General features: G+C 43.7%; 1 protein-coding gene and 2 long non-coding RNA genes across 9 annotated transcripts in view; 2 read left to right on the forward strand and 1 right to left on the reverse strand.

The window, feature by feature from the left end:
• The window catches only part of LOC126915344 (ecdysone-induced protein 78C), a 140,568-nt gene that overhangs the window by 9,709 nt on the left and 103,783 nt on the right, over window positions 1-27,076 (forward strand). For 5 of the 7 annotated variants that reach the window (XM_050719938.1, XM_050719941.1, XM_050719943.1 and 2 more), the window contains exons 1-2: window positions 3,895-4,916; window positions 8,618-11,352. The exons of 1 other annotated variant lie outside the window; for it this stretch is intronic. In XM_050719938.1, the coding sequence (XP_050575895.1) occupies window positions 11,070-11,352 (283 nt within the window). In that variant the 5' untranslated portion in view covers window positions 3,895-4,916; window positions 8,618-11,069. Of the gene's footprint in view, window positions 1-3,894; window positions 4,917-8,617; window positions 11,353-27,076 lie in introns of those variants that run through there. One more of the 7 variants, XM_050719940.1, reaches the window with a different exon arrangement.
• On the reverse strand, window positions 16,769-19,285 carry LOC126915351 (uncharacterized). Its single transcript, XR_007710175.1, has 2 exons — window positions 19,125-19,285; window positions 16,769-17,215 (listed from the first exon to the last, which is right to left on the reverse strand). It is a non-coding gene; the product is annotated as an uncharacterized LOC126915351 (long non-coding RNA).
• LOC126915353 (uncharacterized) overlaps window positions 22,661-27,076 on the forward strand; it is a 31,244-nt gene continuing 26,828 nt past the window's right edge. Inside the window, exon 1 of the long non-coding RNA XR_007710177.1 lies at window positions 22,661-26,571. This is a non-coding gene — a long non-coding RNA (uncharacterized LOC126915353). The remainder of the gene's footprint in view (window positions 26,572-27,076) is intronic.

A 27,076-nucleotide genomic window follows, 5' to 3' on the forward strand; every position in this document is an offset into this window, starting at 1 on the left:
GGATGTTGCGTGCATGTATATGTAAATAATCGTTGATCGAGCCAAGATCGCAAGGCGAAGGTATGATAAATGCAATTTTCTTCGCTTTGATGGTACTTGGCGGTTAAAGGAACGTACTTTAATGTAACATGGTTAAAAAGATAGTCAGCCTGTTCGATTGAAAGACGTAAGGCTTTTAGCAGTAGATGACAGGTGCACTTTTGTGCAAAGAAATTTCGTGGAAGAAATTAACGAGTTAAGATTAAGATACCTAATATTTTCGAAACCGGTATCTTCGATGTAAATATTTCTTAAGAGAGCTGCATCGAAATTTAACGAAGAGGCAGTTTTAGAGATGCACGAATGATTGACGAGGTATTGTATTTTTAAATTGTCTTCAATGTTCCATGAGTTGAACTACTTTTTTCAAATTTGTCGCGGAATTTTTACCATTATTCGTGTTTCATTCACCTTCTTGCGAGCTCATGAAATTAAATCGTGAAAATGAAAATTGTGCGTTAACGATATATTTGCGCGATGAAATGAAGGAATCGATACAAGGTAGAATAGGATCAGTTTGATCATCTAAGAGGATTAAACGAATGTGCGTTGTCATACCTTATCTTTGCGATCCTCGAGTGTTTAGAGAGTTATTTTGGAATCTAAGTGTTCGTGTCTGGATAACCTGGGATTCTATATTGAGAAAAGCGGCCATCGAATTTCGTTTACGTTTTTGCGATCGTTCGGCAATAGTTATCCCAGCTCTAGTCGTTGCGAGAGATTTGCGGTGAATTTATTTTCGGTTCGCGCACACAGTACGACAGGGTAATTGAATATGAATAAAATAGATTTAGCGAGCTAGCCGGATGTGCCGTTGCATTACCGTGCCTTCGGTGGTCGTCGTGAGAATGCAGGCACCGTATCCGGGAAATAAATGTTGTGCCCGGGTAAAAACAGTCGAAGTATAAAAAGCGTTGCGTTTTTCAGTCGCGAGCTCTTTCTCTTTTCCGAAGATAGCCGTTTGCCAAAATGAAACGAACGAACTTTTGTAGAGTATCGACTTGTTGTGCTTTCAAATTTATTTATGCGTTCGCTTCGCCAACGTAAGCTGCATCGAAGTTACGAACAAAACTTTCGTCACGCGCTTCGACCTTTGGAAAACGTGTTTCCAAAATATATCGATGAAATTCGAAAAACGAACCAACTGCCTGTTTGCTACTAACTATACTTATCCTCGATCTATGTATGCTACTGATAAGTACGGAAATAATCCGCGCCGTTCGGTCTTTCACACCTGACATCTGATTTATCGTACGCCGATAAATATCGCGCAATAATTGTTTTTATCTTTTTCAGCAAAAATATGCTCTTTAGCTTCGCGTAGACACCTATACTATGCCTTATACTCTGACGTTTGTCGTGGCTGATAAAAAACATTCATATACTCCGCATCCACTTACGTTCGTTTAATCCGATACCGTTTACGCGAAGATGGCCTTCCGTATGAACCGTATCCGTAAAAATACTTATCGAGATTCCTTTATATAAAGCTGACGAGGAATGTTTCAGGCAGTTCGATTGCTCGATCCGCTGCAATGCAATAGTTCGATCGCGAGTAGCAGCAGCTCGCGTAATGTAACGTAAGTACAGCCCGAACCGATCTGTATATATACACGCGCGGATGTAACCGGTTTCCCAGGTTCATTACACCGAGTTGCGCATCTCCTTTCCCGACAAGTGTGCGGCCGTGTGGTCACCGGCAGTCGACAGACTTACTTACACGGGGACTTCATCCCTTTTTCGTAAATGCTGTCGGTCGTCGTTCAACCGGCGGCCATTTTCTTGGATGCAGGATCGCGGGTTCGATCAGGAAACGCACGATGATCGTCGCGTAGCCAGGCAATGAGAAGATAAGTCATCGAACCGATCATCGCCTAACTCGATCGTTCGCATCGATATGCCAGCGTTTTCACGTTGGGCAAAGCCGATAACATCGATCTAATGGCCGTATCATAGATCGATCGATCTCTAAAGTCAATCGGTTGCAAAACGTGGACGCATTGAGCGACAAGAAGACGCGTATGCGAAAACTTTTGCCTCGTATCGCGAGTAAACGCGCATCTCTCTCATAGTCTTACGATTTGACCGATGATAATAGAGTTCGCGGTGTCGAGGGTGCGCTGCTGTCTTCGATCTATTATTTCACGCCTCTATCTATTCCGGTTGTTGTTCCACGGAACGTCGTCGACGTAAATCGCATCCTGGCGCAAAATGCGTCTCTAGGCGACTTAAAGAGCCGTACTGGCGGCAGTTGCGACGTTAACCACGAAACGAACGTAACTCGACGAGCCGCGCGTTAATTCGCTTAATCGTAACGTCGACGTGATTACTTTCGACGCACGGTTCCATCGGTTCGCCTAACGAGAATACATAACGCGGCATAGGTGCGCGGCACCGCGTATCGGAGGGGTGGCCGCTGTGCGGCACGATTAAAATCAAATCGGGATACCAGGAAACGTTGTCGTGGTTCCTCTCGAGCTGCAGAGTGCACTTGCCTAATTGAATCGTCAGAATTCGGGAGCGCAACAGCTTACGCTCGTTCGCGCCGCACATCGCCCCACTCCGCTTCTCTCGCTCGTTCTCGCCCACCCTCCTCCCCCATCCTTCTTCGCCGAAATTCTTGCAACCCCGTTTGCCGAACCGCCGCGTTCTCCGTCTTCTCTCAACGGACGATCGAGAATCTCCCTCCGAGGCTGGCGCATCGCGAAATCTTTCCCAGTCTCCTTCTCCTTATCTCGCGTTTCACCCTCACCCCCCTTGCCCGTTCCGTAGCTGTCTGCTCCACCGCGTCCATGTTCCGTCCATCCTCGTCGGTTTCACGCGACTCGCGTACTTAGACGAGCCGCATAAAGTGCCGGTACAAATTCTGTTTTAGCAGCGGGTCGAACACGGCCGACCGTTCGGCTCTCCCGGCACTTCTCGGTCAATGAACCGCGGGTTGCTGGCGAACCCAGTTGGTCCACTCGCATCCCCCACCCAGCTTCTACGGATTACCCCCTCCCCTCTCGTCGTCAAGCGTGCCTCGATGCACGCTACCCCCACCGGTACGATCCAAACGACAGGGCTCACCTCCAACTTCGCCTTCTCCTCTCCCCTCTTCTGGTGCACCTAACCCCCTCGAACCCCCCTCGATACCACAGCCCCTACCACCATTTCCAGAACTCACCTCCGACCCAGTCGCTTAATTCTCCTTTCTCTGTCCTTTTCTCCCCTTCTCATTCTCTTTCTCATTCGTAGTCATTCTTTCTCCCTTTTCCCTGTACGCGCGTCTCTTTCCCTCGTTAGTTGGTTATCTGCCCTCTCCTTCTCGCCCTGCTGCTGCTCCCTCTGCCCCGTCGCCACCCCCTGTTGCATTACCATCGTTACCACCTCTTCCTTCGCTTTGTACCACCACCTTCACCATCACCTCCTCCTCCACCCTTTTACTCGTCATCGTTCCTCCACCACCCCCCTCCCCTTGCCTCGCTAGCTCGCTGGCTCGCTCGCTTGCTCGCTCGCGCTCTCCCCTCTCCACCATAGCGAGCCGCGGAACCCCGCGTAATGGCAGAGCGTGGGGCTACGAGTCGGGCGAGTCGCGCAATGCCGTAACACGTACGACGGAACGCTGGTTTTACTTACCTCACAGGTAAGACTCTCTCTCGCGCGATAGAGCGAGAAAGGGCGTCGTACAGCGTAGCTTCGCGACAAAGATGGGAAACGTTGGTCGTGAACGACCGAGCGAGAAAGATAGACGCGTTGGAAGGAAAATAGAGGAGCGCCAGGTCGGTCAGATCGGGAGAGAGAGAGAGAGAGAGGTGGAAAGCGTGGAAGGTAAGCGAGCGAGAAGGAGAGAGAGTCGGCTCGCGGAGACGAAGACAGAGCACGGAGAAACATACAGAGAGAACTCGCTCTCGGCACTCGCACGAGAGCGAGCGAGTCGGCTCCGTATACACCACCGCGACTCGTGACAAACGCACGTGATCGTAACAGGGCAGCTCGCGGCTATTTGCCCGGTTCCATCCCCTTTTTCGATCGCCGCGTTCTCCATCCCCCGCCACGGTACCTTCCGTTTCGCGAATATCGGCACAGATTTTCCGATATTTTTCGCGCGCTGCGTACGTTCCCCGTGGTTGTTGTCGCTCGTACAGTCGCTGACTGGAAGACACTTGCCGATCGTCGTCGATATAGTCGCGACATCGGTACGACGCAACAGGTCGATCGAGTTTCCGAGTAAATCGCGTCGGTGACGACGTTCGACGTCATCATCGTCGAACCATCGTTCGTCATCGTCGTGTTCGTCGTCTTCGCCCTTTTCTCGTGGGTTAACGTCGTTGCTGCCACTGTTGTTGTTGTTCCGCGGTTGCACGCGCACGGACAATGATCCCAGTGAAAGAGGATCATTACGGAGATTGAGTGACGTTCAGTGTGCTGGACCGAGTTGATCCAAGTGGACACGACTGTTCGAGCCCGGTGATCGCGATTTCAACGATCGTCCGATGAATTCTGTGTCCTCTACGAAGGACGCTATTATCTAAATCGTTTTCGGAGAAGGAACCAGGAAAGAGTTTCGATGGAACAAGAAATCGTTGGATTTTCCACGAATCGATGCGGATAGAGGAAGTTTCTCCTTGTCTTTCTCCTTTGGCTGACGAAGAAAACACGCGAGTAGACTATTCGCGCGAGGTGTGAACGTGGCTTTAGGCGAAACCAGTCACGGTCCGCGATTTCTGGCGTCGCGTCGTGGTACTTCTCCTTACCGCGGTGGCATCGTCCTGTTATCCTGGAAGGACAAGGACGCTTAGAACCTCCTCGCCGTTTAATACCGCGCAGGGAAGCGCGATCGCAGAGGAAAACGCGCGTGCTGGATGCCAGCGTGTATTCTGCATCGTCTCGTGCAGGTAAAACTCGTCGAGCGTGGCTCTCGCGCCTCTTCCCTTTTATTTTCGTACGAATCGCATGCGCCGCGCTCGGATAATTGCCGAGGAAGTTGCAAAAGCCGCATTGTGTTTTCAGTCCCTGTCGGTTGTCTCTCGTCGAGTGAGAAAATTTTCGACGTCGCGCGCAACCCTTTCTTAATCGCTAGAACACAATTAACGATGAAAAGGTACAAAAGAGAAGAGTACAATAAATAGATAATAATCTTTCCTAAAACGATGCAATCGAGAACGAATAATCGACGAGATCGTCGTTATGTCCGAAGAAGAGTTACGCGAGTTTCGTCGGCTCTTACGTGATCGCTTAAATCGTTTCTCTTACTCGGTGATTTCACCAGGAGCGTTCGAATGATCGATATTATTGTCAACATGGAAGGTTGGCAACATTGTATCGACGATATATATCGATCGCGCAGAGGGTCTTTTACGCGCGATAACGTTAACAATAAGATAATGAAATAACGCGAAGAAAATATTATATAAATTATATGTAACGATAATATTAGTCGTTCGAACGCTTCTTAACGCAAACACTTCCGTTCCGTGGCGAACTTTTTAATCGATATACAACTCTTGCGCAACGGTGTTACGAATCGGACAAAAAGCTCCAGGAAACTCGGCTACCTAAATCCACCTTGGCCAGATTACGTCACGCTTGAATTCCCTTTCTTGATCGCGGCTGTAACTCGACGGGGGTGGGGAGGGGTATTTAAATCGGGGAAAGGAATCTCTCGCATATTTGCATCTTATAAGCTACTATACAGCCTATAGCCAACTATATAGCCAAACTAGTTATAACACACTGATATTTATTAAACGATAAAGATAGCTTCAAAGACGGTTGAAGAGGAAAAACAAAAGTGGGAGAGAACGAGAGAGAGAAAAAGAGCGCAAAAGAAAGAGGGAAAATTGAAAATCAATTTAGTTCGGTTTTTCGCATCGGTAAAGAGCACGTGGTGCTATCGAGATCCAAGAATACGCGTGTGCACGGGGCTATCGCATCGGATCCGATTTTGATAACTCGAGGCAAGGTGAACGCACTGACTTGTGACGCAGATGGAACGCGGAACCGAGGCAGGCGTTGCAGGAGACAAATGACCGTCTGCGAGGCCGCGAAACCGCCATTCGGACCAGCCTTCTCTCTCTTCAAAGCGCGCCTTTACGCGACCGATTTGTCGGACAAGGGCTTTTGCCGTGTGTGCGCCCGCCCTCCTTCCTTCTTAACCGTCTCTTTCCTTCTCTCCCTCTTTGCCCCTACCTCTTCGCTCCCTTCGCCCTTTCACCCCCTTATTTATCCTCCCTACCCCCCGGCCTCTCCACCTCTGGCAACCCTTTGATGCAAATGCTAATTCGCGATTACCGTTTTTGCTTCGTGCCAAATCGTGATTCACTCGATTTATAAATCATTCGCGACGGATTATACCGCGGGTAATGTATATCCCGCGGCGCGTATGCCTCTCTCGTGCATACACCGCGAGACTTTAAATCATAGCCTGGTGCCCCGTACTCGACCGTGATTTCGTCCTTTGCAAGACGCGCGCCGTTCCACCTCGTGAAAAGCCGATTCTTCAAGTACGAGGGTAACTAAGCACGAGGCTCGAGGCAGTCGTAATTCCGATTCACTCTGTCAATGAGATGTTTTTGGGCGTCGATTCGGTTGAGTGGGTACAGACGAGTGGACGACCTTAGTCGAGTGATATGGATTGAGTTTTGCGTTTGGAAGGCTTGGGTGGCATCTTAGGACAGTTGCACAGTCTTTCTCCTCTATTTATTTCTAGAGAAAGTTATAACGAAAGAATTCGGTTGTAGGAAAGGAATCGAACATTAAATTATTCGAGGCTCGAGGTATTTACGCGTTAATCCTTTTAGTGTCGGATGCTTTTGGTTCGTGAAGACATTTTTTCCTTTGAATTACGAACAGTAGAAACATGCTTGCTTGATGTTTCTATAAGATAAGAGGATATAATGCGTTAAAATTAAGACCAGTTCTACTGAAAATACATTTATCGTCGAGTTAGTAACTCGTTGCGGTACAATATCGTGGATATACTAAATTAGACAGGAAAGAGTTAAATGAAATACAAATGCAACGATACATCGGTCGTACGACCAGCTTCGATCACAAATTTCAGACACCTGGCCTGTTCTTTAACTCGGAAGAAGCATCTAACTCGTTATCTTATTTCCAAATACTTTTCACGCAATAATCTGATAATCACGCAATTATTTCTCCACGGATGAACGCAACTTTAACGCATTAAATATAGAAGCATTATGACCGTGGAAACTAAGAATACATTCCTATGCATAGATTTTCAACATTTCGTTTCTACATTTCCAACCAAGTTGTGCAAACTTATCTTACACGTAGCAAGAGCAAATACGCGTAAAATATCATTGCACTTCGACTGATCGCATACACCTCGACTAAGATTAACAGTCTCTTGATTTATCATTTAATAATTGCAAGCAGAAAGCGGCTGCGATCGAGCGATATACCGGTTGATATGTTAATTCAACGATCGTTCGAAAATTCGTTTCCGATTAAAAACCGGTGAAACTAGAGAGCGGGTTAATCGTCTGGCTTGGATTTTTTAACGAATCCTATTCCCGCCACGGATGTAACATCTGTTCTAATCCACCATCTACCTGTGTACGTACACGTACTTTCTTCGTTCGTGTTTATTAAAATCTTTCGACGGGGAACTTTACGCGCGAATCGTTACGAAAATATTTGAGACTCACGAGCTGGCGTAACGAGCCACGGTTAAAGAGAAAAAGGGCGAAAGAGGGAGAAGGAACGAAGAAGCGAAGAGACGTGAGTGCGAGAGAGAGGCAGCGCGGAAAGGTGAAGGGGAGGAAAGAGGAAGCGAGAGAGCAGGTAGAGAATCGCGAGGAGGAACGCACAGGTGAGAACGAGAGGACAAAGAGAACGAACTGGGAGGGGGTGAGGTGGTTGGGAAGGGGCTTGCGACCAAGAGGAAGGAGGGACGAGCCAGGAGGAAGTCAACGTCCGAAGATTACGGCAATGACATTCGCTTTTTCTCACTCTCCTCCTCGTGTTCCTCTCTGGACTCGCTGTCTTTTTTCCTTTCGCGATCTTTTCCTCCTTTCGAATCCACCGATCTTCTCTTCTCTCGTCGTTCACCTTTCTTTCTCCTCTTCTCTCTCTCTCTCTCTCTCTCTCTCTCTCTTTTCTCCCACTATCTTTCGCTGTTACAGCTGGCGAGAAACGTTTTGGAAAAGAATAAAAACGCTAATATATTCGGCTATCGACCATGGTCGGGCCAAACTTTACCGATCGATCAATAATCGAAAGATTATTCCGAGAGAAGCACGACTTGCTCTTAGTTTCGTTGATTCCACTTGCAACAGGATTATCGATACCGTTCGATGAGCTTTGATCTCGTGGCGGAAGCATTCCTCCGCGTGTTCGTACGTAGCGACGACTCGTTTGTCCGCGAAAACCTAGGAGATCGGGGAAATCGAGCAAGGTAGAACGAGATCGATCGCGCATGCTCGAACTTCCAGTTTATTTATACGTCTGGCCAGAGAGACGAATAACAGAGAGAACGAATAACAGTTTCTTCTTTTGTTGATCGCGTTCGAAGTCGTGGTTTTCCCTTGGTTTCTGATTTTCGTTTCGTTTTGATTTGTCTTTTCAGCGATGGATCACGTGAAAAGCCAGGGGACCACAGACCCACTGAAAATCGGTGGAAAAGGCCGTGCTTGCGTTACCCGAAAAAAGTTTTCCCCTTAGATCGTTCCGTTGTGCAACGTGGCAAATAAAGTGAAACTCAGAGAGAAACGAACAAAATATAAAGAAGGGAGAGAAAATACGCGGAGAGGAAGGAAGAAAAGGACGAAGAAAGAATATATATACACATATATAAACATAAGCGTAACACAAAGATAGAAAAAAAGTCAGGGAGAGAGAAAGAGAGAGAAGCAGAGGAGCGGAAAAGGAAAGCGAAAGCAGCGAATGATCTCTCGATCTCAACCAAAAAGGAAAGATAATGGGTTGAACCCTCGCATCGTTTTTATTTCGAAGCGGAAACCCGGGGAGAGAGAAAGAGAGACAGAGAGAGGGAGAGAGCCAGAAGGGAAAATAACGATGTCGATGAGAACATGCCCTCGCACGAAGACGATACCGAGCGTCTTTTCAAACAATGCTGAACCCTGTCGAAGATCGCGATCCCACGGATTTTCGCAGCCCTCGGGCAACCAGATAGCTAACGAGAAAGGTCTTCTCTTCCTGTTGTGACACGGTGCCAGTGAAGTGCGGATTTTTTTCCCCGTTTGTTCGTGCAACCGCTGCCAGGTGCTTCGTAGTTGTTTGCTTTCGCGTTGACACGGGAAAAAGGATCGTTAAAAAAAGAAAAGGAAAGAAAAAAGAAACAAAGGAAAAGAAGTAGAATCTTGCGCGATCAACAACCTTCTATGAATCCAAACACACACATTTTGTGATCCACAGTTCTTCGACTTCGTTCATTTAACATTTTCATCTCGAACGAACCACGTCTTTCATTTTTCTCATATTTTCTTTCAGTCTCGCGTTTGTTCCGGTTTTAACCAGCCGCGAGTACCATCATCGATCGTCTCCTCGAGTAAAGAGTAAAGAGCAGAGAGTAGCCTGTTGCTCGGCTAGTGGCAAACAACGCGCTGGAGTAGACACAAAGAAGATACATGTACGTTGTATATAATAAATCCATATAAGTTTCTCTTGGAGCATATCAAGACGTAAAGTTGTTGAATCGGTGAAATTCGTGACGAGTCGGATTGAACTCGCCGATAAGAATCGGGAGAAAATAGAAACGTGTCACGGCGAGCGTAATAAAGCATCCGCGCGTAATCGTATCAGATTGAATAATAGGCTGCTCAAGGCTACCGAAAAGCATTGCCCCCGGCCGCCAGTGTCTGGAGAATAACGAGAATCGTATGAACGGGAGCAACGCATAATGTGTTCGAAGGCGCTTTGAAGGAGAGAGATTAACAGATAAAACGCGCTCTCTGGCCAAGCCGTGGACGTGCCAAAATTGTTCGTCAGTTGCCTGCGGACAGCTTCATTGAGAATCTGCCTGAGGAGTAACGGCCAGTGACCTCGGTTCAACCGCTCTCGAGAGCTCCGTTCGAGAGGAATGCTTTCTCGAAACCGTAGCATCGCGAAACCTGACGATCTTCTTGCGAAAACGTCGTCCTTTTCGCCCTCTTCGTCTTTTTCGTCGTCTTCTTCGTCTTCCTCGTCATCTCCGTGCCTGTCGTCGACGTTCCACCGTTGGTGAATCGGTCCGCGAGAAAACGAGATGTGCTCGACGATCGTTCGCGCGTAAAGTTTCCAGGTAACACGCTGTTTGGAGGAAAGCCGAGCGAGTGGATCGGGAATTTTATCGAAGTTGGACCGACGCTGCATTCGACGAGGATCAAGCAATTCGTAGAAACGCGGAGTGCCTCGTTCAGGTACTTTTCGCATTTTTCGTTCTTTTTTTTTTCTTTTTTTTTTTTTCTTATTGCGTGTGCTCAAGGGATTGAACGAAGAGATATCACGGGGATAAAGAGCATAGATGTGTGTCGTTTCGCGGACTGTTCCTTTAGCTGGTGATACACCAGTGAATATCCGGTGGGCACGAAGGTGACGCGCGATTCGTGAACCTCCTAAAGACCGTTTCGTTGCTGTGTTCCGTTTCTTCGTCGTGCGACGAAACTTGCAGTTCTGAACGCAGGATATATGTTTATAAATCAGCAGTGACACCTCCTCGATTCGTTAAACGAGAAACATCTTCGTACAAGGATCGGTTCGATTCTCAGTTCTTCGCCGATCTTAAGAACGGCGCTCTCGCGTCAAATCCTTGATCGAGAATAATAATTTCATAACGATACCGTGGTACAGTGGTTACGTACTTGAACGTACGAAGAAGGAAGAGGCAAAGAATAATTACAGAGACATATAGCAAGCATAAAGAAAAAAGGGTCTCCTATAAATCTCGACATAGAAAAGTGATGAACATCGAGCCGGACGCGAATCGAGTCACGTAGCGAGTCGAGTACGCGAATGGTGACCGCAGTTGGTACCGAGGTGCGCGATCACCGACGTCATTATCACCATTACCTCTTCGTACAATGGACGTTTTCAAAATCGATCAGTCGCTGAGCGCGGGTCTGGGTAGCGCCCCGGCGCCAGACACCCTTACACCGGAAGTGTCGTTCGACGCTGGTAGTGAATTCAATCTGAGCTTCTTCGACGGACCGGAGGAGAACAGCACCCAAGGCTTCAGCGATCCCGGTTCCGTTGGTAGCGCCAGCGCATCGCCTCCACCTGGAACACCAGCCAGCATCCCTGTAAATCCTCCGAACGCCGCCCTACCGATTGTCCAAGTGCCCCCTGGCATCGTCATTAAGCAAGGTTTGTTTCATTTTCCTTTTTTTTTTCTTTTTTTCCCATCTCAATTTTCTGTTTGCTTTTCTGTCGTGTTTTCTTTCCTCAGACGTTTCGTAATCTTTTAAATCCATTTCTGTTACCCCTGTCATTCGATTGGTACTAGGTTTTAACACGTACGACTCACGAAGGTATTTAAATATTCAGCGTAGACGATTTTTACGTATACGTCGTACGTGTTGGAGAAGATATTTTGCAATTTCATTGGCACCGATGTGCGACTATCACGATTCTATCGGTAAAATTTGAAGTCAATCTAAAAATGTACGTACGAGCTACGATAGACGTATTTACTCTAAACGTATATTTGGTAAAAAATTAATATATAAGCAGCGATCTTGAACATATAGTAAGCGTCAGAAATGGATGCGCTAAATTTTAAGGCTTATTTACTGAACAATTGCTTGTTTTATGATCTCTGTGAAATACGTAGCTATCTAATCATCGACTATGTTGCAGTTTCTATGTACATTTTTAAATTTCAAATGTAGAATTTCCAAACGTAACCGATGATCGTCGAGCGTCGTTACGATGTTGATAAAACTGCAGAATATTTCATAGAGCACAGGCGATATATTCGTAAAAGGTTTCTGCAAATGTTCAGATGTATCCGTGAACAACCGTATATAGCCATTTCGTTATTTCGTACGGCGATCGCGATACAATCGGCAAGAAGGTGTGTGATTCTATGTGTGTTTAAATAAACCGAGGAACATTGTGCGAAAAGATTTAATCGTACAATTATTTTTGACTCATCCTTTTCACGTACAATCACCTCCTAGTCGAAGTAAAAATAGAATGAATTTACGTTACGATATTGTTATCCGGTGATACTTTATGGTATGCCGTTGAAAGGAGAAGCATTGTTTAAAGTTTAAGCGATGATGTTTTGCAAGACGCGTGCCTTTGTTACGGTTTCTCGCACGGTTTAGTAACGCCGCGTGGATATGGGCGTTATGAAAGCGAACGGAGGAAAAAATTGGCGCGTCGCTCGCGTACCTGGCATTTCATTATGGGATGATGAAAGTTGTAATTGATTGATTCAATTTTACGGTCCATGATCGTACAGGTAAAAAAGTTGACCAACTTATACGCTGTTGCTTGAAAGCGATTTAGATGTTACTTTTTTACAGGCTATTTCAGTGTATTGTTGTTCAGCAGATAATTTATATCGCTCTATATCCATAGAAGATCGCTAATATCCGTGCCGTATTTACGTGTTCATTTCCATTGAATTTATGACACTTGCGCCTGAAATTACTTGAAACGTCTTGAAATATTTGTCCAACGGAGAAATATTTTACTTGCTTGGTCTCGATCTCTCAATCTTAAACGAAGATCTGGAGAATATTTAAGGGCACGTGAGGGAAATTGGTTTTATCTATCTTGAATTCCTACTCATTGTCGATAATATGTAAGTCACGCAGATTGAACACTTATCTCATTGACGATTAAAGTTGGATCCAAAGTCTTGTAATTTAAACGTTTGTCCCAGTAGCAAAGAGAACACGTCAGGATAGAAGCGTTCGTTCGAAACTCTCCAAAACGAAGAAGCTTCGAGACCGACATTGATATCTCTTGGCCCTCACGAAACTTTCAATTGTTTTAATAATGCCGTTGCTTATTTTACAATTCTGATTCGCCATGTTTATCTGTCGCTTCCATCGTTCCCTCTTCTTAGATGGTTCTGTAAAGGTTACGATACAAATTGGAAAGGTCGCCGAGTGGTTTGCAATAGTCGCGATTCGTTTCGAGGCGAGCAAAATGCTATCAGGCTACAATATAAATCCACGAAGCTCTGGTTGGCTACCACCGTCCTACCGATTTCTCTTTCAATTGAGTTTTCTTCGAGCGTTCCCATTGTCTGAAGGAAATATCGGATCGAAAACTGGTTTCGTACGATCCTCCTTGTGAATCCAGCCCAACCCCCGTCTCTCCTTTTCTCTTTCTCTCTTTCCTTCTCTCTTTGCCGCTCTCTATTTGCAAAGAGAACGGGGGCTGACATTTCACTCGCGAATCAACAGTGCACGGTAGAGAGATACACGTTTTCTTCTTACAATTAGGGTCTCGTGTAATGCAGATTCGTTGCCCTTTTGCCGCGAACATCTTCGCTTGGGAAAATGCGAAAATCGTACCGATCAGCGTCGTCGTGGCGAAAGGGGCAGAAGAGAAAGCTGGACCGGTTGTTTGATTGTATCTATTTATTTTTTAGGAAGAAATTTATTAAATTCAGAGAAAGACGATTGTTGTCTTTGATATTTGTACTTCGAAACACACGTATCTCGTTGGTTTGATAGAAGATCGTCGATTTTAAAGTGTCTGTGAAAATTGGCTTTAAAAATTGGCTTTATAATCGAGTTAAGCATTTGCTAGGACAAAAGCGTTGTAATTACTTAATAATCTTATATTTGGAACGAATAGATTGAAAGCGGAGAGAACTTGTTACGAAAGCGATATAAAATGTTCCGAGGAAATAATACGTTTGTCTGGTCGTTTGCAAACGATTCAAATTTCTTGCGCGTCATCCGACATACAACCGACCGAGGACAAACTGCGTAAAGTTTCAAACAACCTGAGACGTGACACTTTGAAGGAATAATACGAGTTACATGCATCTACCTTATATGTGACAATCAAAAGTTGAGACATCGCGACAACAAGATCAGCATTAAAACAATTTAGGGATATGCATTATCGAATGAAACTTTGTATACGTTCAAATGTTAATTACACTAATGTTTAGCTAATACAGGACCGTGGTTTGATTTTTATAATGCGATCAATTTTTATATATATTTCTCGTGCACCGTAAATACTCCAATTATCCAACCCCATCGTGTTTATACGAGTGAAAACTTTTATAAACACAGCTAGAGCATAGTTTCCAATATTAACGAGATTAAAATACTTTAAATGTTTTACGTACGTCTGTATGTTGTACGTATCTTTTAATCCTTCATAAATCCATAGAAACCCGCGATATAACGATAATGTTATAAATTTTACCATTCGCGTCTCAAAATATCGAAAACTACTATCAGAAGCTATTAAAATTCCCAAGAGAGGAGATACTATATCAAGTGTCTAATACGATCAGACCGCGATTCTTTCAACATCACTAGGTAACTACCTTTTCGTTAACCATGAGAAGCGTCGAGAGATGTCGAGGACCACGGTGGAAGTCGCCATTTAAATTATACATTCGTCTAAAAGGACCGTGGCGTCGATTTGATGCGATGGTTGCCGAAAATCCAACTTTGAATTTCAATCTCGATGCGGTCAAGGTCTGTCACGGCTAATTCTATTCGGAGCAGTTCCCTGAAGGGAGACGCGTTAGTACGCGACGAATCGTCGCGAGGAATTTCCTTTTTCTTCGAAGCTTCTACGCTCGTGTCATCCGCTGTCGATAACTTTCTTGATGCACAAGGAACAGACTCCTGAATATTTCTCGACCTGTCATCCCGCTAGGGTCCAAGGGAATTCTCGTGAAAGCACGATGACGCAGTTTACCTTTGCGCACGTCCATCCGCATAATTCGCCGGCCCCGCTGTCGTTCACGCAATTTTTTCTCGTTCAAACTTCGCAAGAAGGTTTCTCCAGGCACTTTAGAAACAACGAACTTTCGTTGAGGATCGACAGTTCGCTTAATCATTCCGCGGTACTCTTTTTAAATCGTTGCCAACTGCTCGCGAGAACGAAAGCAGCATCTTGGGTTTTGTTAAAAGTCAAACGAAGCTTGGCACCTGAAGGTTTTGGCGGTGTTCGAAGGGAAGTAGAATAGAACGGATGATATTAATGTTCGTCTGTTTGATAGATCCCTTTCCTGCCTGTTTATTTGATGGAGTGATTGAGTTTTATTGACTGATGGTGAATTATGAGGCAGAAAAGTTTTCTTCGCTCTGTGTACGATATTTTGCGTGGATATCTATCGATCATTGTATTGCGAGGTAATTGTAGAATCGACGTAAGGAAAGTAGGAATGGAGCGGCGTAAATTTTGACACATAAGAAATTGTTATCTATCGTTGTAAATTAAATTACTCTGTGAATAGTTGTACGTTTATAACATAAAGATGCAAAACTGCACGTTATACGGGTAATATGCAAAAATATATAAAATATCAAGAATATGCTACCCTTCGTGAATAAAACAAATCGTTCTGTCTTGTTTCGAAACAAACGTTGTTTTATTTACGTTCCTAACAATATTTACACAAATATCCTCGATCTACTAACAATTTCGTACATCTCTCCGAAGATTCACTATCATTCGGTTGTTGCTCTTAAATAAATTGTGTTTATAAGAAGTAACTTGTAGCAAGTCATATCGATTTAAAGTTACTAAATAAATTCTTATGGATAAATCACTTCCGCTAAAATAGAAAGAAAAGAATTTTCTTCCCTGGAAGAAACATAAGAATACAAGGTTATATGAAAAACGTAGATGGAACAGGAGATTAGAAAAGTAACCTATGATAGAGCGGAAAGCTATTAGTTACACCTAGCTTCGATATATATATATATATATATATATATATATATCTTTTCTATTTTTATGTCATTGCGGAATGCTTGCATCATCGCGTTCTAAAAAATTCGTTTCACTAGGACTCGATTCCTCCAGGTTCGACAGCGATAATCGATTCGAAATCGACATGTATTCACGATGATCTGACGAATGGAGAGGCGATGCTCGGACCGTCGATGACCGTTCGCAGTCATTGGCGTCCTGTTCATGTCACGTAAATCGTCTTCCTGGAACGAAGGCCACGAGAAAGTTCGTGCCGCTGGTTCAGTGCCACGGTCACGCTACGTGCGTGGCATCGACACCGACGAAAGTAAACTAAATCCAAAGGATTACGCAACACCGTTTTAACAGTCTCTCGATGTGCTTCTTTGACCGCCTTCTTTCTCATTCCATCTTTTCATTCCTCTTCGTTTTTTCATCTTTTTGTAATTTATTTTTAACTGCTTAATAAATTCTTGCGGACTCGATAGAACCTTCTTGCTAAGCCGAAAGATCTCACGACGGGGGCATTTGCGTGTAAATTACTGTTACACGTAGATATACGATATTTGTTGGAAATTTAAATAAGTTGATGATAATTAGTATGAGTCGAGTTTATGTTAATTAATTAAGAGTAAGGAAAAGTACATATGTAGATACGTGAGATTAAATTTGGAAATTCTGTAACAATATTTGTGTCAAAAATGTAAAAGATATGAATATTAAGGAGACGTTCTTCTCTGGCCAAAATTTTGCCCAATCTTTTCCTATGTTTTTTTTCACAATAATGCATATGTATATGTCCTTTAAAATGCATACGTGTCGATGAATTTAATTTATTTCGACGAGAGAAAGCAGTCTTTGATCGAAATGATACACTCTTAAATCCATATATTATAATAATGTAACAGCTACAAGCTTACATAATTACCGAACATTTTAGACAAATGATTATTCTTGAAAAACGTTCTAGCGTCTAAAACATCTCTTGGGAGACAAAGTTTAGAAGTTGTCAGGTATTTGAAAAAAATTGCATTTCTTATTTCACGCGCTTGATCGTTCAAAACGTCGAACTCTCATATAAATGGCCGGCTACTCAGAAGGATCTCTTCAACGTGGTCATTGGTTTTGAATAATTGCCGGCTACTTCCGAGTGTAATATAAGCACGACAGAGTCGTGTGTCGAGTTAACGTGCTTTATTAATATTCATGCAACCAGATACTCGTTTCTTGTCTTCGTATGGCGTTCACCTTTTCGATACGTTTCCGGATTTTTTACACGCCTGTATACTCGTCGTTTATCCTTTGATATAATCCAGTTTTCCTGTAGAAAAAGTGACGGAATCTCGTTAAAATTTATGGTTGCCATAAGAATTCGAAACGATCGCACACATGTTGTTTCGTGGCGAACCGTGTTTTTCTAAAGCTATATTTTGCTTGTCAAGTAGGAAAAGGGCGACGAAAGCTGACTCGCGTACTCGCTTTTAATCGAGTCAGTCTGGAACTACCACTATGTTAGTTTCTGTGTCTAAAAATAATTTCCGCGGGACTAATTTGTTCGTCTCGTACGAATTGAACTTTCTATCCGCATTCGACAGGTTATCGCATCATTTCCTTGCCCTGAAGCCTTATAGCTACCAGTTTTTGACACTTACGTAGTTTCACGTGTTTACATAACTCTGTGATTTTTATCCATTCGTTGCTACTATTGGTATTGGTCTCCATGGTTAGTTAACATCAGTGACAATTACATAAAATATACTTTTAATTATCTACATTAAAGGAATAAACACTTGTAATCACCGTCCCGATTTTTAACTTGTTGAATATGTGAGACATGTTATAAGTTATAACTAACTGTAATATGTTTTTAGCTCCTTATATTATTTATATGCTTATATTATTGACTTATTACGATATCGTATTAAATTTATTGGATACATTTATATATTACGCTGTAACATTAAGTATTTATAATTACAGATAGTTACGAATAGTTTAGTTAGCAAATTTTCTAACTAAACGAAGGAAAATAACACTATAATTACGAAAACTTCATAATTACCCAAAGAAAAAGGGAAAACGAAGAAACGAATCAAAGTTGTTTCCGCAAAAGTTAGAAATAGCTTAACCTGATTGGCGCCAGTCACGTAAGGGGCGCCAAATGCGCGGTGTATACCACGATTAGGTACGTACCTGGCGCAGATACGAGGAGAGGAGCCGGGGTAGAACGCGCGGATATTAACGCGAGGAAATATTCTGTGCACCGGCAAAAAGTGACGCGGTATTCCATTATCCTCGTCGGCACGATGCAAAACCGGTCGAAATGATTGGATTTTTATCTTCCATCTTGCTCGTTGCCCCGTTCCCTGTCTCTGTTCGTAGCGCGTATCGCGCGCAAGTTACCGCGTTTCTTCGTTTCTTTCTGGCGTGTTACGAGTAACGAGGAACACCGCGCCGCTGCGACCGAGTGAGAAAGACAAGGACGAAAGACGCGCGCGCACACGAGCGCGAATCGCGCGTGGAGACGCATGTGCGTACGCGAATGTGTGCGCTGTTACCGTGTGACTCATCCAGGTACATTGCACCCGGTACGTGTCCGGTACAAGCTCGAGTCGGTACGCTCAACGAGCGTCCGCGTCCAATATTTTCCGATTTTTCGATCGACTCAATGTCATTTTGATTTGTCCCGCCCGATGATTCGATATTTCAAAGTGAAGCGTGCTTTACAAGTGAATTTATCGTGGGCTTTGGGAATTGCACAGGCGAAGAACAGGCGGTGCGGCTGTTGAGAAAACCGAGAAGTATAACTTATCAAAAGTACCTATAAGAGCTCGTCGGATACGCGAATTTAATTGTTTTATGCCAGTTGGCTCGTGATTAACGACGATTACTACCATCGACCAGCCGAGGGAAATGCTCTCGAGGCGGTTTGTACTTACGAGGTTACGATCGTAGCCGATGTCTCGCGAGCAGCACGCAGTTTGACCACGTACGGATATAAAGCGTAACGTGTCGTTACGTTAGCACGAAACCGATACTCGCCGACGGACATTCGTTAGAAGAGCGTTTAACCCAATCGCTTCCTACCGGCCTTGCCATTTCCTTCGAACATGTGCGTGCGACCAGAGAAAACGAAAACATCGAGAGTGGTGTGGTCTTGACTCGGAACGGTGCGCTGGGAATCGCGTGTGAATTATTAAAAGTCGCCGAGACGTGTGGTAAATACATACTTCTCGATCCGTCTTTCTCCGCCCTTCCTTCGACTTTTCAGAGCTCCTTGACAGTGTCTTGTTCGTACCATCGGTTAGTCTCTTTCGCTCGTTCCCTTTCGTCTTCCGTGCTGTGCGTCTCCGTTTTTGTCTCTCTCCATCGTGCCAATGCCAGTTCGCGTCTCCCTCTCCGTTTCTCCTTCTCTTTCCGACGTTCTCGCGCGAATCCTCGTCGTTCTCCGTTGCACCTCAAGAGCAATGAACTCTCGGTAGGGTATATCATCAGTGAAGTGATGCTACCAGTGCGCGTGTGCGCGAATGTATGCGTGCGCGCGCACGCGAGACCGTGCGTGTGTAGCAGCACACAACACGGTCGAGTCGCGCGTTTCTATCGCACCTTTTCTCTTCCTTTCTTTTTCCCTGCATATACATACGCGTCGAATAAAATGAAATCACGGCGTATAGGATACGCGGTGCACCGAAACATTGGTGCACGCGCAGCTACGACCAGAGACAGCCACGTGTAGAATGCATACATCGACCCTAACCGCGATACATCTCCAATCCCCTGCTTTCTCTCTCTCTCTCTCTCTCTCTCTCTCTCTCTCTCTCTCTCTCTCTCTCTCTCTTTCTCTCTCCCTCTCTCTCTGGTCCCTCTCTTTCCCCTTGCATTATAAAACGATTGACCTTCCGGATACGTTTTAACGAGGTATCACGCGCGGTGATAATGGCCGGACAGAGAGTTTCGCGGCTCGTAATTGAAAAAGAAATTTTATTCCTTGCTTCGGTATTATGCCGCACGGCAATCTAGTCGCTCGCGACTCGCTCTCAAGTCGTCAGCCAGGAAACTAACAATCCATTTGCTATTCGGTGCTTTGTCTAGCGCTGCGTGCAGCACACTCTTCTTCGCAATACGTTAAGGAAACTCTGGTGTATTGCTATTCGAGTAAATCAATTTAGTTAAATAGAGTATTGCGGTTTGGCATTGAGGTAAGGAAAAATTGTGTTACGTAAACTTAAAGTAATTGGTTTCTCAACTAAACAGGAGAGAAAATGTTGCATAATTTCAAGGGTCATTAAAGATTTATTTGATACCTGTTTTTAGTCGCTCTTTTTTTAATTCGGCTGATAATTAAATGATATGTTAATCGGTAGTTTGTAGCGCAGTAGTTAGGGATAAGATTTTTTGCAGGGTAGAAGACTTAGCTAATGGCAATGCTAATGACGGTAGAGGTAGAAGAGACCTTTTTAGAAGGAGAAAGAGAGTCGTGTTAGCGTTGGCAGTGCAACGCCATTGAACTGCCTACTATGTAGGTATACAGTATACAGTACCAAGTGGTCATGCAACGGTAAAATTAAGGGAAATTGATTAAGATCGGCTGTTCCGTGTGTATCTGATCGAACTTGTACACCCTGACTTCCTGGTGCAGGAGCAGTGCCTCGTGATTAATGCGAATTCTTTGATGTTAAAAACGTATAAGTACATGTAACAAAGTTACATTTTTTCTACAAATTTTCGATTTATTTATTTACTTCTGATAAAGAAAAATTCAATACGGTTATCTTTTTTGATAAAATACTTTGCTACAAAAAATATTTTCTCCATCGAATATCGAAGTTTTACTCTTAAAATACATTTTTGCTGATACCTATAATTTTCAAGTCGCTGAGCAATTCGATATTCTTTACTCGAATTGTCTTTGCGTATACAAAAATTCGTGTCATTTACCGGCACCCAAAGACCTAATATTTAAACGCGACAGAACTGTCTATTTGTGTAGACTCTAGACTGTAGACTGTAGACTGTAGACTGTAGACCGTGGAGTGCAGAGTGTAGAGTGTGGAGTGTAGACTATAGACTGTTACATTCCCTCATGAGTATGGCGATTCTTCCCGCAATGGGGTCGTTATTCACGAGATAAAAGGCACGGTAAAATGGTGGTTACCGCGAAGCGATTTCGTTGCATCAACGAAACTCGTTCGGCGCACAAATAAGCGCGCCGTAATCGCACGTGCATTTCAGGCACTGTGTACGTTACATCACACATATTACGTGTCGTGTACCGTCACACGTATGCATACGCGTTCCTTGACGCGTTAAACGCACACGAAGAGTGATTATTTCCTTTCTTGCTGACCCGCTGTAGTCCTCCCTGTTGTACACTTGTTTTTTTGCACGTACTTGCACACCCTGTCTCGTACACACATGCGTATAACACGTATACAGGTGTGCACGTACGTATTTGAGTAAACTTGGAGTACACATTTTCCTGTACGCGTATCGAGCTACAGTATACGTACATCGAACACGAATATACGAGAAATGAGAAAGATAAATGTACGTGCATAGGTCCACCATGAGCGAATGCTAATAATATTCACTTCCTGTAACTCAGTTATATTAAATCACTGCAACCGCCTCTCCTGCTTTTCTGCGTTATTACCGTTTTCCTCCATGCATTACCATTACCTCCTACTGGCAGTGCGCGTGCACATGCGCACGCGCACCAACACCAGCGGCCGTGTACGCGTTCAGCCACTCCGATGAAAAGGTAAAAGAAACCACGTTTCCTCTACGCATCCTTTTCTTCCTTGGCTGGCAGTCGCACGCTACCACCGGCCGTGCTTTTCGTTGTTCGGTCTATCGTCGATCAACCAGTGTTCTCTTAGCAAACTTTATTACCACAGCGTTTCGCTCTACATATTTTCCATTCGGAATGTTCTACATAAATAAGCGGCCGAGGAAAATAATGCTTGTTATTTTCGTGCGCGGAGAAAGCTCGTTAAAGGCTCACATAACTTCGTCAAATCTACGCGGCAATATGTACTTATTTTCTCGTTTGGAGAAAAGAACTCGTTTGTATTGTGAATAATTTTCGCACTTATGCAAATTCCATACCCAAGCAGCGTGTAAGTGCCGCTGCACGTGCGTTTATCGGTAGACCCGAAGCGAAGATCAAAGAAAAGTGACTATAGCGAGAGTAGATCGATCTGGAAACTCGTATCTTTTGCCCGAAACGAGCGAACGGAATCACACTTTTTTTTTTTATCTTTATCACGCCCACTCTATTAGCGTTTCCGGACGATCCGGTTTCGCATACCGGTCTATTAGCGACGCTCAACTTTATTCGTCTCTTCTGTCTGAATTCGATAACGTCCGGGCCCTTATTCTTTCGCCGGCAACCTCGCCCCTCTTTTCCGCGTACGTGAACTCCTTGCACAGCCGTCGCACTGGTGTGTGCACGTACACGTATCTAGCGGTAAGGTAAGGACGCAGACCTTGACCATGAATACGAGTTGGTGGATTGCATAACTATAGTTATGTGCGGTGGTACGGCGCGCGGTGGCTCTCCCTGCGACAGTAAAACGTGTCCGTGTACGCACACTACGGACTGCACGCTGCATGAGTGCGTGTGCGTAACGCGCATGTGCGCGCGCACACGTGGGTCGATCAGTGGCGAACGTCATCTGTGTATACACGCGAAACGACTTGACTTTTCCGTCTAAAGATTCGAACAGAACACAATTTACCGTCAGACTTTTAGATTTAACGGTGACGGTGTCGTTGACTTTACGAAAATTCGAAGATTTAAATAATTTCACAAAAATTAGAAGGTTTAAATGGCTTCTTACTTATGTAATACCACCGATAATTGGCGATTAGATCGACGTATAATTAAATGCAGCGAAATGTCATTTAATCTTCCTCGGTGTTCTCGATGATGAAAAATTACGTACATAATCGTTTAATAACGTTTATGTTTCTTCAAACATCTTTTCTTATTTAGAATATCTCGCTGATAAGAAGCGTGGATTATACAAGAATTAATTAAATTGTATTAAGTATTGAAACCAAATATTTAGAAACTACATACATATTTAATGTCTTTTAGAATATTATATCCATTTTGAGGAGATCGATAGGATTATTTAAGTTATTAAACATTATTTTATCAAATTAAATATATAATAATTAATCTCTATCATCCTCGATCGAATCTTATTAATCCTATCCTCCTATCCTCGATCTTAGTTACTCAACGTTTCTACTTTTTCCTGCGTTTTATTTTCATCTGCTGTTTGCACATAAGACGAGAAATGTGTATGTATCGGCTGCGATACCACATACTGTCATCGAGTGCACTGCACTCGTCGGCGTATCACGTACTCGCGTGTTCGCACGTGAGCGTGCACAAATGCGCGCGCTAACACACAGTAGCGAATCTGCGCACGCACGCACGCGCGCTTGCGCATATGCGTACGTATACACACGTGCGTTCAGCGACGCGTTGAAACCGGCGGCATTGCGTACGCAGACGTAAAGGCTGCGACCTTGCCTTTAAGCTTCAAACAGCTGTTCGAGGCGTTGTTTTGAGCCTTCGTGAAATGGAACGCGAATGAACGCCGAGGGGTTGCGAGGCGTCGGCGGTGAGGGCGTCGTAACCTGTGGCCTCGAGATCGCGTTTGCACTAGTGTTAAATCTTCGGGTCGATGTATTTTCATTGCAAATCCACTCGCGCTTTTACGCGCGATACGATCACTGGGTCGCATCGATTTCTTTCGAACCGATGATTCTTGGAAAATTACGCCTAAGCGTTGTTCGTCGAAGTCTGATTCAAAATAAGTTTAATTCTTTTAGTTTAATCGATCCAGCGGTTTATCCTCATGCTCGTCAAGGTTGCTTCGTAAGAAGAATCGTTTCTGATCTTCAATTCTATTTATTTTTGTTATATGAATGTCGTCAGAAATTGTGTAAAATTTTCAAAACATGTAATGCTGTATCTGACTAAAAATATTGTAGGCTTATATTTCCTACCACAGTTCTATCTTTTAACGATTATATTCTTTAACTTACGTATAACTGAAATAGCGTAATATCTAAAAAATATTAAACTACCATACGTAATTATCGTCAAGCAATTTTCAATCTTACAGATTAAATTTAATATCGTAACCAAACTTTATCTCGTATGTAACTCGCGTTTGTCACGTTCGGCTCGCAGTTCAATGACCGCGTAACGTTGTAAGATAAGAACTTAGTTTCTTATTACCCGTACGGCACTCACTGTTTATGTTATAAAGGGTAAAAATTATAAGGAATATTGAATTTTTCTTTCGAGGTAATTTTTATAAAGTTGCTCAGTTATATCGTTATTATGTGTTACATATCCATCCGATGTTAGCAGGTTGAGGGGGGCAAAATTAAAAACTTCTATTCGTACAAATTAGTCATAAATCGGCTGCTATCGTGTCGCCTTTATCAGTTAATTCTCACGTTTGGTTCTCCGAAAAAATCGAAGGGCCGAGTCTCACTCGGACCCTGCCATTAGACGTGAGTTATCGGTTGCACCACCCACTGGTCCTGATTTTCCACCCACTTGAACGCACTTCGTACCTTCCTCCGCATAAATTCTCTGCCTTTCTCTCTCTTCCTCTTTCCGATTGTTATCTGCAGGATGTTACGAGCTAAAGTTGTGCACGTCGAACATCTCAGACGAAAGAGAAAGTCCGCTTGAATTAAGTCGTCTCAGTTAAAGAAGATTTACTGGTAATTACTTTTCACTTAACGCTTGATGCTCGATTAATATTAATTTCTTGTCTCTTACCGTGTTAACGCTTCGATATGTGTTAATCATGTTGTATCACGAAGTCTTTCCAACAGAAAGATTACGTTTGTAAATTCATTATGTCTTCTAAGTGGTAATTAATTTTATATCGCGAAAGTATCGTGAAACGTAGTTTGATAACCTTTAGATGAGATTCGGTTGATAACTATGTGTCTTGCTGTCACGTGTAATTTGACATTTTCTAAATTGGTTAAATATCACTAAATAATGTTGTTCGTAATGTAAAAAGGGTAATTAGGAGATGATTATATAGCTGCGATTACGTAATGTCATAAATTATCTTTGACAGGGAAAATTTAAAAGATAGAAATATAGGAAAGTTCCTACAAGATTTTAGCGATGAAGATACACAGCTATTATAAAGTTCAAAGTTTCTCAATGACGTACTCATTAATTTTCTCAATCCAGCTTCGACTCAATATTTTTTTAAATAAATAACATGGGAATATGAGAAAGAACACGATACGATCATTAACGATGGTCATTCAGTATCGAATGACAAAAATAGTTTCCGCGTAAATTTTCTCGACACTTGAAAATAGCCGTGCAGTTATATAATGCACGCTATCGTCGAGGCTGGCTGATTTTCCACCTGCACGCAGCTAGTTCGAGTCGACGCACATAAATTTGCCCCACCTTCTCTTACGATGATTATCAACGGGAAGTTATTCGACGCAGTTTCACCTACGAGCACGCGTGATTCTCTATCGAGAAGAGGACGACGAAGAAAATAAAGAAGAAGAAGAGGAAAGAGGAACAACAGTTCACGCGTACTCGTGATTTTCGTGTGTCGTAGTGGGTCGGCCGGTCGATCGTAAACGATCATCGGTCAGACGATGAATTCGACGCGAATCGACAGCTTTTGATCGGTCGATTCGTCGATGGATCAAGATAAATCGTATGGGGAGGGATGGGTAGGGGAAAAAGGTGGACTGTTCGCGACGATGGCCGCAGAGTCGATGGTTGTTGCGCCGAAGGAGAAGGGAAGGCTCATCAAAGAGGCATTGAACTCAGGATTCCGTGCGAGGACCACCGTGGAATAAGAAGCCAGCGACTTGCGCGATTCGTTCATTCGAGGGACGTGCGAATCACTGGTTTTCGCGCGCACCGCGTTCACCTCGTCTACTTTGACGGTCGAAGACCTCCGGTTTCGCAGGATGCCGAGCCAAGGCGGACATCTCTTCCGCTTCTTCGCGATTGACGAACGTTGATGTATCAAAGAGTTCAACGGACGCTCGAGAAACGCGAATCTCGCCGCGGATCCTCTTTTTCTCACTCTAATTCTAACACCAGGTCGTTTCTTTTTCTTTTTTACCATCGTTTCCTTTACCTGATCTTCCTTTTCTATCTCTAAACCTAAATCGCCGATCTCTTATTCTCCTCTCTCGCTCTTTCGTTCTTACGATTCTCTTTCTTCCCATTTCTTGTCCATCGAAACAACGAACGTTCTCTTTGCTATTTAGTTTCTTCGCTTAACTTGATCCTTAGTTAAACCTGTTTCCGATTTCGATGAGAAATTCCGTTTTGTGACATCGTTCCTGACAGTCACGAGGATCGTGTCCTTGTAACGGAAAACAGAGAGCCATCAGATAGCGAGAGATGTCCATGAATCGGATTTTTCTGACCGTTATCTGGTACACCGGGGAAATTGCACGGAGCAGGAAGGAACATTAGCGGATGGTTCGGTTCCAGTTGGAATAAATAGAAGCGTTTTGAACCATGGCGTTATCGATGCTGGGTTATGGGCCGTTTGGAATACAAAGGAGAAGGCGTGCTTGTTCAAATTATTGTACACAATGGCCGAAGGACCATACAGGCGAATCACGTAGTTCTCGGATCAGGTATTCTTGATACGCCACGCTTGGCTGCAACTTAAGGTTTACGGTTAATTTCGTGCATTGGCGTTAACGCTGGCTTAATCATCTTCTAACTTCGAACTGCTTTGGATTTCGATTTACTGCTGAATCGTTTAATTTAATTTTTTATTTATTTCATTTAATGCTTGCAAAAAAGAAGGAAACGAGGCAGTATTATTCCAATAGAATTAAGACATTATAAATTTTCTTCTGCCTTTTCTCATTTTGCTTCTCGATGATTTTATCCTCGCAACTGACTACGTCAATATCCAAATATCTTTCATTTGTCAATCCCAGCGAACTTAATTTAATTACTTTTAACAATCGATAATTAAACATTCAAATGAATTAATTTCACGTAGAAATAACAACAAGATAAAACTATTCATCAAGCGAGTTTCATAGGATCAAATTTTTGGAAGACACACGAAATTCACGTAACGTAGTATTAACGTATCCATCATCGTATTTCTATACAAGCATATTATCA

Source organism: Bombus affinis, chromosome 4 (genome assembly GCF_024516045.1).
Source record: "Bombus affinis isolate iyBomAffi1 chromosome 4, iyBomAffi1.2, whole genome shotgun sequence".
Taxonomy (NCBI): Eukaryota; Metazoa; Arthropoda; class Insecta; order Hymenoptera; family Apidae; genus Bombus; species Bombus affinis.